This window comes from Periplaneta americana, chromosome 17, assembly GCF_040183065.1.
Source record: "Periplaneta americana isolate PAMFEO1 chromosome 17, P.americana_PAMFEO1_priV1, whole genome shotgun sequence".
NCBI lineage: Eukaryota > Metazoa > Arthropoda > Insecta > Blattodea > Blattidae > Periplaneta > Periplaneta americana.
Genome location: NC_091133.1, coordinates 90533191 through 90553827, shown reverse-complemented (window position 1 = coordinate 90553827; position 20637 = coordinate 90533191). Strand labels below are relative to the sequence as shown.

At 32.6% G+C, this 20637-nt stretch overlaps 1 protein-coding gene across 6 annotated transcripts in view; it reads right to left on the bottom strand.

The window, feature by feature from the left end:
* LOC138692895 (neuronal acetylcholine receptor subunit alpha-7-like) overlaps nucleotides 1–20401 on the bottom strand; it is a 589629-nt gene extending 569228 nt beyond the window's left edge. For 3 of the 6 annotated variants that reach the window (XM_069816214.1, XM_069816215.1, XM_069816218.1), the window contains exon 1: nucleotides 19682–20401. In XM_069816214.1, the coding sequence (XP_069672315.1) occupies nucleotides 19682–19748 (67 nt within the window). In that variant the 5' untranslated portion in view covers nucleotides 19749–20401. The remainder of the gene's footprint in view (nucleotides 1–19681) is intronic. The other 3 variants (XM_069816216.1, XM_069816217.1, XM_069816219.1) reach the window with 1 other exon arrangement.
* Nucleotides 20402–20637: the final 236 nt, after the last annotated feature.

Below are 20637 nucleotides of genomic sequence, written 5' to 3'. Positions count from 1 at the left end.
ATACTATCGTACAAAAATACTGTACAATACACGTTTGTGAAGTGCATTACAAAATCTCTGAAATTAAAAAACTCATTTTTCAAACGTTTCCTCGATTTTGTAAAAAGAGCTTCCCAAACTTATATCGCAATATACTATTGTAGCATACATAGAAGGCAGAGTTTTCTTTATAACTCTAGAACAGTTGTTTGTAATATTTCAATATATTTATCTAGAATAAATTTAAAGATCATGTTGATTCAGATAAGTTTTTTGCGAAATGAGGTCAATAATAGTTTTGTATTCTCAGTCAAACACTTATCAAATATGTGATGGCAGAAAAATAAATTCTGTTACATCATGTTACAATTTTAAATATCACAAATATTTGCGACTTTTTATAAGTCATCCTCAGGTGAATTTTCTGACAGACAGTAGAACTAGGTGAAAAACATTTCAAACACATTTATACACTGGTAATTAAAATGCTCATGCATGCATTTACAGAAGTATGGTTTCCATAGCCTTAAAAATTGATTACTGTATATAAAGTCAGAGATTTAAAATTTAAACACATGTTTACATTAATGATTAATCTGCGATTGCGTGCGTTTACAATAAGGTTTAATGGCATCTATGGCCTTAGATTGGACATGTAGAATCGAGGTTCTTGATCTTTGACTGAACATAGTTATCTGAGCATTTACTGTATGCTTGAATTGTGAAATTAAAAGATTAAATCTCTGACTTTATATACAGTAATCAATTTTTAAGGCTATGGAAACCATACTTATGTAAATGCATGCGTGAGCATTTTAATTACCAGTGTATAAATAAGTTTGATATGTTTTTCACCTAGTTCTACTAATTGTCTGTCAGAAAATTTACCTGAGGATGACTTATAAAAAGTCGAAAATATTTGTGATATTTAAAATTGTAACATGATGTAACAGAATTTATTTTTCTGCCATCATATATGTGATAAGTGTTTGACTGAGAATACAAAACTATTATTGACCTAATATTTATCTAGGTTGGCAACTCTGAATTTAATAAAATCAAGTTTCAATCGTAGTAACGACGAGAAAACACACTATTGTGCACAAACAAATATTATAAACTTAAAATAACTGTATCCAGATATAATGTATTTATACATTGCTACATAAGAATGAATGCATAACATAGTACAAGTATAATATATTTTTATTTAGTTGGTGGAATCGTGATGAACCATGTCAATGTTACAGTCCACGAATATAAAGTAATCGAAATTCGATTCCGGCCAATATGTGATAATTTGGGCAATATAACAGCTATGTTTCAGTTCTAGTTTGTTCTGATGTTTCCATCGGTGTTATTTTACACTATTTCGAGTGTCTTGAATTGAAACAGGAGATTTAAAATAATTTCCAATCGTACTAACTACTTGTTGAAGTCATTTGTTTTGGTTTGTAACACTGAAATTGTGGATAAATTTGGTGTTCAAAGTAGAATTGAATCGGTTATTTCGAAAGCGTAACATGTACTGTTCTGCGCAAACTACTTCAGTAGCATTTATAACATTAACCAAACTAAAAGTCCATTTCTTATTAATTTCTATAAGTGAAATATGTACTTATTTTTTAGGATTTTTAACAATAATATGTTACACGAAACTGATATTCTTATTGAATTTGGTATTCCCAAGAAACTAGTTCGATTAATTAAAATGTGTCTCAGTGAAACATACAGCAGAGTCCGTATAGGTCAGTTTCTATCTGATGCTTTTCCAATTCACTGCGGGCTAAAGCAGGGAGATGCACTATCACCTTTACTTTTTAACTTCGCTCTAGAATATGCCATTAGGAAAGTTCAGGATAACAGGCAGGGTTTGGAATTGAACGGGTTACACCAGCTTCTTGTCTATGCGGATGACGTGAATATGTTAGGAGAAAATACACAAACGATTAGGGAAAACACGGAAATTTTACTTGAAGCAAGTAGAGCGATCGGTTTGGAAGTAAATGCCGAAAAGACAAAGTATATGATTATATCTCGTGACCAGAATATTGTACGAAATGGAAATATAAAAATTGGAGATTTATCCTTCGAAGAGGTGGAAAAATTCAAATATCTTGGAGCAACAGTAACAAATATAAATGACACTCGGGAGGAAATTAAACGCAGAATAAATATGGGAAATGCGTGTTATTATTCGGTTGAGAAGCTCTTATCATCCAGTCTGCTGTCGAAAAATCTGAAACTTAGAATTTATAAAACAGTTATATTACCGGTTCTTCTGTATGGTTGTGAAACTTGGACTCTCACTCTGAGAGAGGAACATAGGTTCAGGGTGTTTGAGAATAAGGTGCTAAGGAAAATATTTGGGGCTAAGCAGGATGAAGTTACAGGAGAATGGAGAAAGTTACACAACACAGAACTGCACGCATTGTATTCTTCACCTGACATAATTAGGAACATCAAATCCAGACGTTTGAGATGGGCAGGGCATGTAGCACGTATGGGCGAATCCAGAAATGCATATAGAGTGTTAGTTGGGAGACCGGAGGGAAAAAGACCTTTAGGGAGGCCGAGACGTAGATGGGAGGATAATATTAAAATGGATTTGAGGGAGGTGGGGTATGATGATAGAGACTGGATTAATCTTGCACAGGATAGGGACCGCTGGCGGGCTTATGTGAGGGCGGCAATGAACCTTCGGGTTCCTTAAAAGCCATTTGTAAGTAAGTATGTTACACGAAACAATAAAGAGAAATCTGGTTAAAAAATAACATCCCCGAAAATGAGACATGTTATGTTTTCGAAGTAACCGATTCAATTAAAGAATGAATATTTATTTGTGATTTAGTATGCATTTATTCACTTTTCAAAACTTTATAGTACCCCCTAATATTTTCTGTTCAAACACCACTTTAAAGCAGCTTACATTGTCAAAATCTTGGCGATATAATTTTATTATCCTTTCACCAAAAATTGGTTATTTTACTACATCTTTTTGGCGAGTATCTCGCCATAACCATGACAATTTTTTACGACATAAAATTCTGATATAAAATGGACATAAAATACACACTTTACGGGAAGTAGGATGTTTTAACCGACAGAGGGTGTTCGAAACTTCAGAACGTTTTCTTAGAAAATGCTAATAATTATAGATCATTTTATATAATATTCTTTGATGCACTAATAGTTCATTGTTAGCCTAAGCACTAGAGCGAACATTTTCCATGCTGGAGACCCAAATTTAAATTAAGGTTGTCCAAGAGATTTATTTCTGAATGTACAATTTTGTTACTATTTTAGTTAGGACACTCCCGTTTCCTGATTTGTGATTTATAGACACCATTATCACGAGCGTAATAATAGCAGTACTTTATTTATGTGTTTGATATATATGTATACAATATAACTTATATTTTACATCTTGATTACATTATTTTTAACACTATATCCCTTAGGAATTTAGGCTATGTATGATGATCACTTTCATGTGTTAAATGTAAACTAACTTAAGTCTGTAAATACAGACCTAGTACCTAGTAGACTAGTTTCACTTAGTAGTAGTAGACATCTTCATAATTAATATGTATTTATTTATTTATTTATTTATTTATTTATTTATTTATTTATTTATTTATTTATTTATTTATTTATTTATTTATTTATTTATCTATTTATTTTATCCATTGAGTTGATAACTAAGAGCATCTAGCCAAACAAATAGCACAAGGAAGATATATTTCCAAAGAAAGCATTAATACTCAAGCAATTAAGGTTTATACGCTAAAGTGGAGAATTTGCTACGATAGCTTTGAACCGTGCCGTTACGATTACGACCAAATTGAACTAAATACACAATGTCGCCACCATAAGGACCTGATGTTGGTCTGTGGCGTCGTTAGAATTTTTTTCTCTCTACATCCTTCGTTCTGAACATTACTGAGAGATAGCATCACTGTTAGCGACAAGATATATTTGCGTAAATATTGCGAGTAGATTACGTGACATAGATGAGGGGCTCGCGGCAGGAAAAATTTAGCTGTGGCGCATGTGCGAGTCTCTCATGCAGTGGCAGCGTGAGTCTTACTTGAATTTATTTTCGCGTGTACATTGCAGCTGTAAATCATGTTAGAGTGGGATGCCAAATTAAATTACTCAGCATATAAGATGTGTGATTTCTCTTTTCTATCGCATTTTTTTTTGTATGATTTCTCTTTTATACCGTATTTAATGTTATGAACAAATATAATTTAAAAAATGTTTTTGAGTATATTGTTATAGTCTGCCAAGAATGTGAAACCTCATTTCAGTCTTGGTATTCGTTGTGAGCACTTCGTTATTGTCACTAGCCTATAATCAACTTACAAAAGTAAGCTTTGGTTCGATTATATTGAAATACATTAATACAAAGAAATTTAATATGTTTTAAAATCTGTATGGCCTTCCAATTGAAATCTGTCCTGATTATAGGAATGAGGAAATATCCTAACTTCACCCCAAGGAAAAAAATAAAATGAATAAAAAAATTGCCAAACGCTTGCAGCAATGTGAATACATCCAGCAAAAAATTCTGTGATTCAAGGAGTGTTCCAGTTTTTAGTAAGAATATAAAGAATAAAATAAAATAAAAACATGAAGTGTTACAATAGGATACGAAAGGCAAATTTGGCCAGAAAGGAGTAACAACTCCAAGAATAGACAGGGAAATTCGACGAATAACTTTGAAAAACCTAAGAAAGCTGAAAATAATATTTCAGAGAACAATAGAGTAGCAGTTTCTGCCGGAAATCTACAAAGAAGTTTAAAGGAAATGGGGTTACATTGTTGCCGACCTCTAAAGAAAGCATAGTTGACTGAAGCAATGAAAGACAAAAGATTTTAATGAAACAAAAGATGTAAGGAATGGTCAGAGGAGGGCTGGAATAAAATATGCAACATTAGAGGCACTACCAACTTAAAAATTCTCCCCAATAGAAGCAACTAGTTTGCGAAGCCAAACAGAAGTAGCTTAGATCAATTCGCATAATTTTCATTTTCAGTCAGCTGATCTGGAGTAAACAAATTTCTGGCTCAAATCGATTGCGCCCATTTTAAATCGTTTGAAATAGGAAGAGAACGACCAAGCGACAAAGCTGTTTAGCAGAATCTACAGAAAATGTTGTTGCAGCTGTAGCGAATAAATCGATGGGTTACTTAACTCGTAGCTGAAGATAATAAAAAGAAAACAATTGTAGGAGGGGTTTGAGTTTAGCAAAGACAAAATTGAAAGTGTAAAGAAATAGAAGAGATCAACGTAAATTGGAAATGGTGGCTACACTTTCGTAGATGCAATTGATCACGACTGTCAGTGTTTTTGTTACCTGTATTCCAGGTCATCTGAAGGATGGAATTTTTGTTGAAAATGCCGGAAGTTGGTCTAAAATTCACATACAAGGGCCGATAGTATGATGTTGACACGGCTTTTATCTCCTATAACCGAGTTTAAATGTGACTTTTTATTTAAAGCTTATTTTGTGTATATAGTAAAATGTGAAGCCTGCTAAAAATAATTTGTTAATTTCCCGTTTATCTCATATTGGGAGCAGAATGGAGTGAAATTCACTTTCCTACAAATGACTGATGAGGACTGATTTATTATTATTGTTATTTAGGTGTCTGTGTAACGTAAAGTGAAGGTAAATAAGTACTTAAATCTTTTCATTCATAATTTCAACAATACAATTTCTGGCTGCATTCATCCCGTTGAGTGAGGTTAAAAATTAGCAACCCCGTTCTGCCCCAGGCTCCCCTATTCAATATATACCCAAATAAGATAAACATTTCCTGAACTACACCAAAAACATTAATTACATAATTATAATCCCAAAGGTACGTGCTGTATTTTACTTGATTTATACATTGTAGGTCTATGGCTTAAATAAACACGTGTAATTTAATTTTCCACAAATCGACATAAAATAGTTGCACGTATGTTGTAATAATTCATAATATTACTATTTTATTGGTCCACCGCTGTGGAGTAACGGCTAGCCTGCCTGACCGTGAAACAAATGGACCAGGGTTCAAATCTTATTTGGGACAAGTTACCTGATGGAGGAATTTCCGAGGTTTTCCCTCATCCCATTAAGAGCAAATGCTGAGTAACTTTCGGGGTTGGACACTGGATCTGTTTCGCTAGCATTATCATCTTTATCTCATTCAGAAGCTGGATAATCTTAGCAGTTGATAAAGCGTCGTAACATAAACCAATAAAAATAATCTATTTAGCTATGTTCACTCACGCTTAATAGTGACAATGAATAATAATCCTATAACCACAAAGCTCTCTTCACTAGGAGTAGCGAATGAATTTGGCTTTGCTAGCTGTCATCTGGAAGCTTTTTGGGACAGAATCACCATCCAAACAACAGTGTGAATAATTTCGAATATAATTTAGAGATGGAATAGTCTGGAGTCACACTGGACTGTTCATTTCACATATCACTTCATTTTATGATGAAAGGTGGATAGAACAGAGAAAAACTCTCTCCAGCACCGGGACTCTAACCCTGAGTTTTCAGCTGTACGTGCTGATGCTTTATCCATTAAGCCACACCGGATTACAGTTCCGATGACGTATCGAATCTCCCTAGTTTAAGTTCTAGCTCTCAGTTTTCTCTTTGGTGGTCTACCCTCATGTACTGTGTCACAGAATATGTTACAGCGGCACAATGTTCAACGCACTATGTACAGAGGTGCACTCATTACGAGTGACTAAGTGGCCGGGATCCGACGGAATGAGCGCCGTCTTGAATCACTACTTCCGTATATCATATTATTATGATGTACCAAGTACATATGATATTTATGTGCAGGAATTCTGTGTTACCATATGATGAAAGATGGAAAAAAGTAAAATTTGAAGATCGTAAGAATAGATATCGGGTTCATCGCCATTTTATATTTTTTGATTAGAAATGAAAACCTGTTAAGTTTTAATTAATTTTTGCTATATTTAAAGTACATATTTAATTTCAGGATAATTTGACTCGTAGATACTGGATACAAAACAAAATCCGTCCAGTAGTTTAGGAGAAACGGAAGGACAAGAGGCACGAACAAGACAAATTTTTTTGTATCAGGAATACTGAAAACGTGTATTTCTCTATGTATCTTGAAAGACATTTTTGCAGTTTGCAATACTTTCTCAAATGAGGAAGCAAAAACTCATGTAAAGTCATATCCTTATTTGTTAATACAGGTCACTATACTTTACGTGATCTTCTGAAAAAGACTTGAATAAATTATTGTGACGTAGAGAAGAACAGAAAAAAGACAAGAAAATATTGCGACACAAAAAAAGAACAGGCCAGGTTCATAGTCTTAATATGCTACATATTATATTTACGTAGAACTACGTGTGGGTGCGATCACCTCTCGACAGGTGCATAGCTTCATTATGCTGAATATCTTCAAGTAGAACTGCGCGTGGGTGCAATCATTTTCGACAGGTGCAGATCAATGGGATTCCAAGGAGTACAAGGGGAATGCAAGGAGAAGAAGGGAAGGCAAGTAGAGTCAGAAAAAATATTAGGATAAAAGTTATTATTATTATTATTATTATTATTATTATTATTATTATTATTATTATTATTATTATTTTCATCATCATCATCATCATCATCATCATCATCATCATCATCCTCTGCACTTCAAAGTATAAACATCTCTGTCCGTATCGTCATTACAGATGCCTGAATCTTTCTTCATTCTTACATGGAATTCATTTCCTTTCGATTAATTAAAATGGAAGCCGTGAAATAAATGTTTACCTATTTATTGAGCATATTTATTTTAACTGAATATATAAAACACCTATACTTCAATTTTGTTATTTATATTTTTATTGTTCTTTCTTTATATCTACGCCAAATATTTTATCTGCTCGTAACCTAATATTAACTATTGTTATAACAGTTATCTTAATTATGATTAATTATTATTTTCTAGTCTCTTCGTTTGGTAGAACATGTGGTGAAGTGTATAATTTTTGCTGATAATATGAGGGCATTTCTCTTAGTTGGCTATTCATAACAGTAATTGGAATTTTTAGCAAAACAAAAGAGTTTTTAATTGTCCTGCTTCTAGTAGCGTTAAATTAACTTTCATTAAATTTTAAATGAAAGTGAATTTAATTATAGTTCAATAAGTTGCCTTCGGACAGAGTTAATTATTCACATCATTAAATATTCGGCCAATCAATAACTCTAAATATTTTCATTATGAGGACTGCACAAAATATTAAAAAAGTAGTTGTACTAATAAATTTGAAAGTAAAATAGAAACTGAAACCTTCTTTCAGTGAATTATTATTAAATGCAGGTCTAGGCTAAATGTTCTTATAAACTATAACGTAAATATATGTTACTCGCGTTTAATAGTATTCAAATGCACAAAACTAGTTCAGACAGAAAGATAAATATTAAGCATCTTGATTACGCAACTTTTAACACTATATCACTTAGGAATATATGTTATATTTATTTCACGTGTTGAAATTAGGTCACCTTGTTAACTAGTTTCAGCCTGTTGTAGACTATCCTCAGAACTGGGTGGTCCTGATTTTCGCACCTTCTATCTGTGCTTTCTGTGAGGGTGTGTTTCTGTAGTGTAATGTGGAGTCAAAAACTGTGTGTGTTCTGAAATTGAGTTGTGTGTTGAGGATTTCATGGGAATGTGTTTTTATGTGTCTGTATAGCCTATTTCGTATTATTCTATTTCTGTTCAACCAAAAAACCAGAAACTAAACACATTAGAACAATATGAAATATAGAAAAAAAAAACACACCCATGAAATCCTCAACACACAACTCGATTTCAGAAAACACACACGTTTTGATTCCACATTACACTACACAAACACATCCCCCACAGGAAGCACAATCAGAAGGCGCGAAAACCAGGACCACCCAGCTTTGAAGATAGCCTACAACAGGCTGAAACTACTCAACAAGGTAACCTAATTTTAACACTTGTAAAAAATATAGTATATCGTCGTTGTTCCTGCAATGACTCCTATGTGACATATTTACCGATTTTCAGATTTTTGCTCTATTAAGTAACTTAAATAGTGATACAGCAAATAATAAAATCTCCCTATATGTAATTATATTTCCTTCTTTCGAAAATGTAAGAATTCACAAACTCCTATGTAACACTGCAATAGAATGAATAAATGTGTCTTTTCTTCATACTGAAAAATTTTATATTTTGCACATAGGAGTTATTGCAGGAACAACGACAATATATTCCGAAAGATTAAAGTTTTATTTTAATAAATCACACGTATTTAATGTGAGCCAGTGTAATAACTATGTAATGGATGACATGCTATAAATCAACTAAAAGAATGTCGAAAGAAAATATCTTTAGAAGATAGCCTATGTACAGTACGTCACAACTTTAAACGGGTTTTATTAGTTACTAATTTAATAATCGAAATTCGAAGTACGTGATTGCGCTCATTTATTTCTGTCATTATTTGTATTTGACTAACCGATATGAAATGACATTTTGTTTTTACTTTTCACACCTACATATCTACATTCAAGCGTTCTATTTATACCAGCCTTCGAATAAAGAATACTTTCTATAGCTGCTTCTTGTGTTTTTATTTTACAGAAGTCTGTCATCTGCAGTGATTTTTAATTTTCTTTCCTTGCTACGTAGTACTTCCTTTTATACCGGTTATCTTACAGGAATCGCGTGGGCCTGTTTCGGAGATTGCATTATAGAATCCTTCGAGCTTAAGAAAGAATTTTGTAGGCATCTGCTTCCTTTAACTGTTATTACAATCAGGTTATATTTCCGGAATTCATTTTTGTTATACTATAAATCGTTTAATTTTTTTCTGTATTGAGCTGCCAATATTGAATTAGTTAATGTTTTCCATTAAATTCTTTAAAATTAATTAATTTAACGTTATTAAGCCCTGAAGCCAAAAGTTCTTCTTATAAAAAAGAAATTCCAGTGATTATTAAGCGTGTGTAGAACATATTGTGTAAAAGTATGTGATATTTTACACTGTTTTCCGTGTTTTCATTCGGGAAACCAAGATATTTATTTTACTTTATTATTATTATTATTATTATTATTATTATTATTATTATTATTATCATTATTATTATTATCATTATTATTATTATTATTATTATTATTATTATTATTATTATGCAAAATGCAAATAGAAACCCTATTCCAATCATGTCAATTGATGCCCATAGTAGCAAGCGCGCGCTTTAGAGCTCAGGAGAGCCTGAGAGCTTTACAGCGGAATGGAAAGAGAAAGACGAAAGAGGTGGTATATGCCGCTTGGTCGAGCTATATTCAGGGATGGCCAGCACTGATTCAATGGATAAAGGGAAGAGAACTTATTAAAACTGTATCCATGATAATTTTTAGATTTGTCTGAGAAGTATAAGTGCATTATAAGAATGTAAGTTTTAATTTTAATGCTCATTTTTCACAAGCTTGACTTTTTTATTCAAAAGAAATATTTTCTCAATTTTTTTTATAGAAAATTGAAATTTTCAGATATAGGCCTATTTATTTAGTAGCCTTACAGAATGTGTTCCTAAATCTAATATACCGTAAATACGTATTACTGGAGATAGTGTAGTGAAAATTTTGGAAATATTCGCATGGAAATTATTTGTAAGGAAATGAATTAGCTTCAGCACGTTTCGAGAAAATAATTTAATATTCTGATGATAGGAAGTTGCTCACCAATATCATCTTAAAAGCATAATGCAATAAGAGTTTTGTTATGGAATATTAGTTACAATTAAAACCTATGCAGCACCTAGGTAACTTTGCTTTGTACAGTAATATTGTTTTGATTGATTTATTGATTATTTTTATAAGGCTAAAGGTACCATCAATATCAATTCCAACTTATCATGTCATACTCAATCTCTTTTTTTGGGATACCACTTTGTTTATGAATGATGTGTTTCATCCATTTAGTACAGTATAGTTGTTCTACTATGGGATTTATATGAATATTCCTTCTTAACTCTTTATTATGTTATTAACATTTAAAACACAACTGCAATATTAAGAAATTGGTATTAGTACTTTTGTTTTACAGACAATATAGATAATATCAAACAGAAAGAAGCCATATAAAAATAACGACAAAATTTCACGTTCCGTCTGAAGTTTGTGCACCACTGTTTTCTTAATCCAACACAACCCTTCCTCTTTCCGTACTTAGCGCTTGATGCCCGCGCACGTCGTCAAGGTCAGAAAAATGCGCTTGGTTTGACATCATTGCCCTATTCTGATGCAGCACAGAAATATATTTTATGGTTTTTATGGAATAGGAACGCAAAGGTACTGCACGAGCTAACGGCTTATGCCAAAATTACACGAGTTCAAAAAGTCCACAAAACACACAATTTGCAGATATAATTTTATTTATTACCATAACAAAGAGACACATTTCTACACTCGTAATAAAAACATATCCTACGATGTGCAAAGAGACTAGAATTTCCAGTAGGTTACAATCAGTCATGGATCAGTTTTTAGCATTAAGATTAGTTTTATTATACTATAGCATTAAAAGACACGGAGACGGAAATCACGGTATCCAAGAAAGGGCTACTGGAAATGTGCGGAGATCGTTTCAAAGAAGTCCAAAGAAGTTAATAAGTCAAACAGCGAGAGAGAACTTGGTATGAAACGGTCAACGGTACACAAAATTCTTCACCAAAAGTTACATTTTCATGTCTACAAGGTAAAAATTTTCCAGAAAATCAAATCCGACGACCGAAAAAACCGAGAATCATTTGCAATCGATATGTTAGATCGCATTTCTGATGGCGACAACTTTTTTTTTGGCGCATAATGTTTTCATCCTTCAGGAAAATGCACTCGCCACAATGTGAGAATTTGGGGCTCCGAATATCCCCATGTAGTCATAGTAAATACACTCCATGCCACATGACATGAAATCGAATACAGGTTGGATATTCTTCGTGCTGCAAGAGGCGCTCATGTTCAAGTGCACTGAACTGAAAACCTTATGAGTTTCACAGTCATTTCCAGGCATAGTATTATTTCTATATAATTTTTTCGTTTAACTGTATGTGTTTAAAATGTTGGAGGTTCATAGTGGACACACTACAGACGTGGACAAATTATTAGACTAAACATTTTTCTTGGAAACATAATGCAATTCGTCATATCAACTACCAGTATAATTCACAGAGTCTCTATTGTTGTAAATATGATTGTATACATCTTCTGGTATATTTTTACAATGGTTAAGTATATTTCGTCTGGCTGTGTTGGTACAACTGGTGTTTTAATTATATGCTGCAGAAAATATTCAACAGTCTATTCTCCCATGGCCTGCAGGAAGACCGGACATGAACGAAATTGAAAATCTGTTATCTATACCAAAGAAGAAAGTGAACAAAAATAGGCTTACAACAAAACATGGACTCATCTAAGTGCAGTCTGATATCTGGCTAAATGATGGTGATGTTCAAAGCAAGTGTCAAACTTTGGTTTCCAGCATCCTTGACAAAAAAAATCAACGTGTTAATAAAAAATAAGGGAATGTTCACAAAATATTAGTAACCTCTAGACTCAATTTTCTGTTGATTATTTCTGTTCAAAATACATTTTTGTTCATTATTTCTGCTGATAAATACAGCTTTGTTGCACATATAACTATTAATTTAGTCCAATAATTTGTCCACGTCTGTATATGTTAGTAATTTGTTATGAGTTTCAAACTACAGTACATATTTGTCAAACATTCAAAAAGTTTTACAGAAGCAAGTCGTCCAAGAGAATTTTTTTTTTTTTTTTAATTTTCGAAAAAAAAAAAAAAAGAAAGTGATGTTTACATGTGACTGTCAAAAACAGGAAATTGGAAGAAGCGTGTGATTTTCCCTGGCGTTTTAATTTTGGGCAGGAAAAAATGTTCACTGGATATTTGAAACGTCTATGGAAAAGTACAACTTTTGAACAAACACAGTTCTATTTTCTCTGTCTGTATCGGCTGGTGCTATGTTAATTTTGTAATGGATTTTGTAAAGATAAATTGAATTCTTAATTTTTTTCCTGAAACTATTTTAAATTGTAGCTATAATTAAGGCGTTTCCTGGAATAACAAGTTAACATACGTTACAGCCTTTTTTCTGTTTCCAGCATATAAAATCCTTACCTTCTGAAAATTTATTAGGGGAGAGTTGGGTAGTATCGGACATCGGATAATATCGGACAGTGCGTTTCTTTCATCTACAACAAATGATAGTACCTGAATGACATGGTTACGTTTCTGTATGCGACATCACAGAAACGTAACCATGTCATTCAGGTACTATTATCTGGTGGTAGATGAAAGAAACTCACTGTCCGATATTACCCGATGTCCGATACTACCCAACTTTCCCCTATTTCTCTCCAACATACACAACCTTGTCTACAAAAATTTGAATATCGTTCTGCGCAATGCTGTGATACGAGATCTGAAATGTTTGACGCTTCTTGCCTCGAATTCGAGATTTTGCAGCTAATTTCATGTTCCAGTTAAAGTAGTCCTTAACTTCGCTTTCATAAATTACTTTTGGGCCTTATTGTCTAACTCATTCCATTTGTGGCATTATTAATATAAAACATTAAAATATTCTGTGTTACTTTTTCAAATAAATATATTTTAATATAAGTGATTATATTAATGCGTATATTCTGGTGAAATATATTCAAAGTTGATTTATCTGAAAAAAAAATCGTCCAATAATTCAAGATAAATACTGTATGACAGACAGAAAGCCGAAAACCACTTTTACGATAGCAGGCATCCGAAAACCTGTATTCCGTGAACGCTATTTTTGAATAGCAGTAACACAATAATTTATTTCCTTACTTTGTATAAGTAGAATGCGATATAAAATAACGAGATTGTAAAATGTATAACATTCTCAAACATTCGGGAAAGTGAGATAGTTGTTTTGGACACCCGTAGTCGGCGTGTGTTTTCATAATGATGGTCCGCATTCTTCCTGAGCATAATTCCTTTATTGTAGGTCGAAAAAAGTAAAATATATCGGTTTTAAATTGATCGCAGTAGAGATATGAAATTGTCGGAAACAGAACTCTTAATCATTTGTGAGAAATATCTGTGGAATTGATAACGAATTCTCCCTTTTTAAGGAACATCTACAAATTTTTGCGCCAGAAATCATCCGATGGATATAGACAATTATGAGAAACATTACACAGAGTCGGTAATTGAAAGAATCGAAAAATGAACTCTTCAATGGTATGGCCACGTAAAAAGGATGAAAGAAGGAAGATGGCCAAAGATTATTCTGGAATGGTCACCTCGGGGAAGGAGGAAGCGTGCGAGACCAAGAAAAACATGGAAAGCCGGTGTCATGCAAATGATGAAGGACCGACATATGCAGGAGGAGGATTGGCGGGATCGAGAAGGATGGCGGAAGGGAATTCAGGGCAACCGCTGAAGAGTGGAAGAGCTCACAAAAGAAAAAGAAAAGAAGATGAGAAACATAATTCCTTTATTGTAGGTCTAAAAAGGTAAAATATATCGGTTTGAAATTGATCGCAGTTGAGATATGAAATTGTCGGAAACAGAACTCTTAATCATTTGTGAAAAATATATGTGGAATTGATTACGAATTCTCCCTTTTTAAGGAACATCTACAAATTTTTGCGCCAGAAATCATCCGATGAATATAGACAATTATGAGAAACATAATTCCTTTATTGTAGGTCGAAAAAGGTAAAATATATCGGTTTGAAATTGATCGCAGTAGAGATGTGAAATTGTCGGAAACAGAACTCTTAATCATTTGTGAAAAATATCTGTGGAATTGATTACGAATTCTCCCTTTTTAAGGAACATCTACAAATTTTTGCGCCAGAAATCATCCGATGAATATAGACAATTATGAAAAACATAATTCCTTTATTGTAGGTCGAAAAAGGTAAAATATATCGGTTTGAAATTGATCGCAGTAGAGATATGAAATTGTCGGAAACAGAACTCTTAATCATTTGTGAGAAATAACTGTGGAATTGATTACGAATTCTCCCTTTTTAAGGAACATCTACAAATTTTTGCGCCAGAAATCATCCGATGAATATAGACAATTGTGAGAAATTCATATATTTATGTTTTTCATAATTGAAAATCTCTCCGTAATAAGGATATAACTTTTATGAAAATTCACAGACTAAAAAGAATTCGAAATTTCCTTCCGTTGCTTCTCAAGAAGAATTTAGTGCAGTCGCTCTTGATGCCTCATTTTGATTACTGTGACACTCTCTACACTGACCTTAACGTGAAATTGACAAACAGACTAAAGCGTGTTCATAATGCATGTGTTCGATTTATTTGCAACGTCCGTAGATCTGACCGTATTACACCTTCACTAAATATGCTGTCCTGGGTCCGTCTCAAAGAGCGAAGAACTATTCACTCTCTCACTTTACTCTTCATTATTCTTCACAACTCTAACCCTAGCTACTTAGCTTCTCGTTTTCAACATTTGTCCTCATATCACGAAATAGATACTCGCTCACAATACCATATCACACTCTCCATTCCTAAACACAGAACATCCTTCTACTCTTCATCTTTCACCTTCTCTGCAGCTCATCTCTGAAACTCTCTACCACAACATGTCAGAGACTGTCGGACATTGTCTAGTTTCAAAAATAAACTAAAATTGCACTTTTTCAATTCAGATTTCTTTCAGTTATAAGCCCCTTTCTTTGCGATAGTTTTGTAAAAATATAGGCTATATAATTCTTTTACTCCCTTTCCCCTTTTTGTTCTCTTTATCAGCTGATGAATTTATTATCATATTGTGAATTTTATTTAATTTTGTGTTTTTTTTCTTCTTTATTATTATTTTAACACATTCTATTTTGTTACATTCTTTCTTATGTTTTCCATATTAACCATTTGTACTAAATGAGTTGCTTTTGCTGTATTCCAATGTATTTTACTTTCTTTTTTCTATTATGGTATTATTTTCATGTTGTTTAGTGTTGATTTTATTATGCTATTATTAATATTATTTTTTGTAATATGTTAGTATTCTGTTCTGTAACTTTTTGTTAAATTTTAACTGCTTGTATACTTTGTGACCTCGTAGAGTGTAAGAGAAGGCCCTATGGCCTTAACTCTGCCAGTATAAATAAAGAATTATTATTATTATTATTATTATTATTATTATTATTATTATTATTATTATTATTTAAAAAAAGATGTAAGCATAACCTACAAACCTGTAATTCATATTTCAGCAGAAAATAAAATAATAATTTGAGGGGCATATTTCATTAGGCATATATTTACTATCACAACCATTTGACTAAACAAGGATACAAGTTTATTCAGTCATTGAAGGAATAATTTATTGTTATAAATAAATGCTTTAAGATTACTTTTTCCACCGATATTCAAGAATTTGAAATTATATATTTTTTTTCCGGAGCGGGAGGTATTCAACTTCAAATTCGCAAAGTATTCAACATATATAACAATTTTTTGTGAGATGTTATCCACATCACCTTCGTTTAATACCGTGCTGAAGGAAAGATGGGAGCTCTACCTTCCTGATGTCGGTGGTGTATATAAATCTCACAACTACAACATGTACTATATCTCGGTAATAGCACTGTTACCAAAACTATATAATCTACCACTTACATTTGAATAAAATATGAATTTAAAAATCTGTGAACATAATCTAAATGCTACCTTACTTCTTAGTCTTAATATTTAATCAACTTTTATTTATATTTAATAATAATATTTGCTTATATATTCAACTAGAATATTTGTATGAGATTTGAAAACCGGGAAGATATTTCATCATATATAATATTTTTGAAATTCATAATATTAGTTGACACAAAAACTACTAACATTACTAGAGAAAACAAATTTAGAAAATAAAGTATATGCAATAAGGAATTTATCTTTTTCATTTGCGTTTCATCCAAAACGTTTTTTAATAAAAAAACTGCAAATTAAAAGATAATATTGAATATTTAAGATTAAATCATTATATAACGTTATAGTTGTTTTTAGTTAACTGACTGGAAACAGGTTAGAACCTCATAAGTAATATCAATAAGACATCACTCATGAGGCAACTAAGCTAGGAAAGATTGGGGTACGGTGGTCAGTTCCTTTACCCCCTACATTGCATAAGTCGCTGATTAGTAAAATATTTCACTAATTAGACTGAGGTGTACAGAAATGTTCTTTCTCTGACACATATCAAGTGAAATCTACTGTCTAATAATATTAGATCATAGTAGTACCAAAATTAAATAAATATTTTTCTAATGGTTATTTTCATTGTAACGAAATTTGATTTTGGCAGAATTAAGATAATGTATTTTGTCTTTTTCCGGTGGCACAATGGTGAAAATCAAGTTGAGATCTTACTTTGCTTATTTGTTTGCTAATATTAATTGTAGGTTAACAGTTACAAAATTTTTATTTATATCATTTTGTATTTTGTTCTTAACAATACCATTACCTCATATTTAGCAGTTCAGGATTATTATTATTTTTATGAAAATTGTTGAACTATCATTTTTCGAATTAAGTAAAATTATTACAATAGAATTATGGAGAAGTATTTAATGAAGATTTAACTGTGTTTTAAAGATACTAATTATTGTTACTTGTTATCTACTTAAATATAAATCACATACCGTAATTATTAAACCCCTCAACTTTCTAACACACGTAGGACTAATGAATGAATGATTCGGCTACATATTCAATTTGGCATTCATTTTTAAATTATAGCAGAATATTATGATGCATAATCAATAAATATAAATCTCAATTTTGTAATTGTCCCAACTTTTAAAAATAGTTTTCTTTTATTTTAAAAGAATGATTTAATATTTGTACCTCATAGAAAATTTTAGTCCTATTTTAAAACTATATTTAATCCTATATTGCAGTAATTAGTTAAACGAATAATCAAATAAAAAGTTCAACAATCAGAAACTAAAAAATTAAGAAACGGAAGAGAAGAGCGATGCAGGAAATTTAGTCACAATTTTAAGGAGTGTAGAATTTAAAATTCGGGAAAAGGGAACCGTGCTGTAAATGTAAATTTCATAAAATCTAATGAAATAAAAATTATATATCATCGATTTAAAATTAATGTATATAAACTTAAGAAACATTTTCTAATTATTTTTAATTACTATTTCAAATTTATCCAAACATTTATTTTGAAATTGTACACACTTTGCGGTTTTTATATTACAATTGGATGCTGATTATTACAGCTAGCCTATAGTTTACTCTAAACTTATATTTCTCTATCATCTTTCATTTTTGTACAGGAACAAACTTTTCCCTGACTCTGAACTCCATAAACTTTCGTGACACCGCTACTTTTTTCCGCAAAAAGTTCAAGTAAAAAAGAATACATTAACCTAAAAGAAATAGACATCGATGCTGTAACAGGTGTCGGTCAGCTTCCATGTCTAGCCGGACCAAACAGAACCTACGTCATCGTAATTATCCCCCCTTCAATCCAGTTATAAGTTGTATTCGTATTCAATTTCAGTGTATATAATGTCTTAAAGTAGACTTTCTTTAAATTCCGCCTAATAATGCATTTTCAGTTTATAAAATCGTCGAACCTAGAATGCTTATTACGACCGATCAGATTCACTTCTGAATGGAAGAGGCCAAGTGGGCGTGAAGGTAAATGCTAATAGACTCCAGAGTTGTTGAGAGATAAAATACCAATAAGAGTAACACTGAAAACGCTTGAATATCGAGTAACATAACAATAGTTTGAACAAGAGTTCTATAATGAAATAATAGCCATTTTTTGGGTCTATATGTAAAACAATATACAGATATTAAATTATTCGGACTTTGTAAAATTTCCTAAATTTCACTCTAATTTTATTGAAGAACATTAATTCTATTTTTCGTCCCTTAATCATCGGAGATATGTTAGAGCAGATTTTTCAGCAAAATAATACGCATTTAAAATGGTGTATGAAATAAAGGCGTCACTTCATAAACTCGCAAAAAAAAAAAATATTGCAGTTACAGTAGTTATGCAATAATTTAAAAGTAAAAATTAATCTTATAAGAGAATAATTTCTTATTATAAAATACACAGGACGTCTATTCAAAACTAAAATTGTATTTGTATTGTGTTAATTTAATAATTAAAAAATATCATAAGAATAATTGTTATTAAAAGCATACAACAATTTTAAACGCATTAGTAGCACCCAGAATGTAGTTTAAATTTTAGGGCGTGTCCATGTGTTGCAGTTTTGAAAGTTGGTACGTGACTGAAATGTAGATTCAAATTTAACTGCGAAGCCATTATACCGAGAGGCGTAATGCCCATAACACGCTCAAAATCAGTCGCTGGATAAGAATTATTACCCATGAGTTTTAATTGTCCGTAATACAGTTCTGAGGCTCTTTCTTTTGTCCTATTTTTGTATTACACAAGAGCTAATAGAGTGTTACATAAAAATAATCTGTTTTAATCATTTAATAAACCTAAAATAAATTAAATTATTTTAAGGGCGTGTCAAAAAATTTTTACACTGAATATAATTTATGTAATCAAATATAACATTAATTTTAAAAAATATTTGAACTCGCCTTTTGGTAGAATGATCAGCAGAAGAGCAGATGCGAAGAGTCCCAGTGTCTGGGCTGACGATGTCATCCTCTCTTCCTGCTTCTGGAGAAGGCAATCTCCTCCCTGCTACAGCTACTTTTCTCACAAACTCTTTCTGGTTTTACTTCCCTCCACCGCGACGCTCTCAGTTTTCGCATATGAAAGCTCCTTTTATAGACTCGAAACCTGTCATAACGGAAGTCGTTTCCCTGCCAAGAGTCCACCAGATTTGGCCGTCATAACAATGTTTTATACAGGAATAATTTTCCACTTCTTACACTGTAATAAAACGAATGAACGTTCGGAGAAGCTAACAGATTCGTGTCTCAGTGTTCTACAGCTGTCACTTCATGGAGTTACTGCTGCTGGAACCAGGATATCGTGACGAACTGTGAGGAATGTTTTGGAAGCCCCGATGCCGCGCCGTCTGTTGCGGACGACCTGTCGGTGAGGCGACTCAAGCAAACAAAGAGCAGACACTGGTACAGCCGGTGCGCTAGCCGGGTGCGGATAGAAAATAACGTCAACTGCTCGCGATGCGCTGGTGCCCAAGGCTCTCGGATCTGCTGATGGTTTTTCTTCTTGCTCTCGTACCGATGCAACTTTCTTCCCTGAGAAACTTGACAAGAATGTGTTTGCATGTGGCGGTGCTTGTTGTGGGGAGAGAAAGAGAGAGAGAGAAAGGGTAGTAGGAGAGTGAGAATAATCAAGAGGGCGATGTAGAAATTGTAAAGGGAGGATGATCAATATAATATATTGCCGTGCTGCGCATGTCCCCGCTCCAGCAGCATCCCCGGATTTCGGCCTCGTTTCCAGCTCGGCACAGCAACAGGAGCTCTGGCTGGAGCCAATGGCATCGCCTTGTTTAATCTCGGTTTGCATGCTCTGCCCCACAGGCTGTCCAGCACAGTTTTCTTTTGTTTTAAAAGAAACCCCC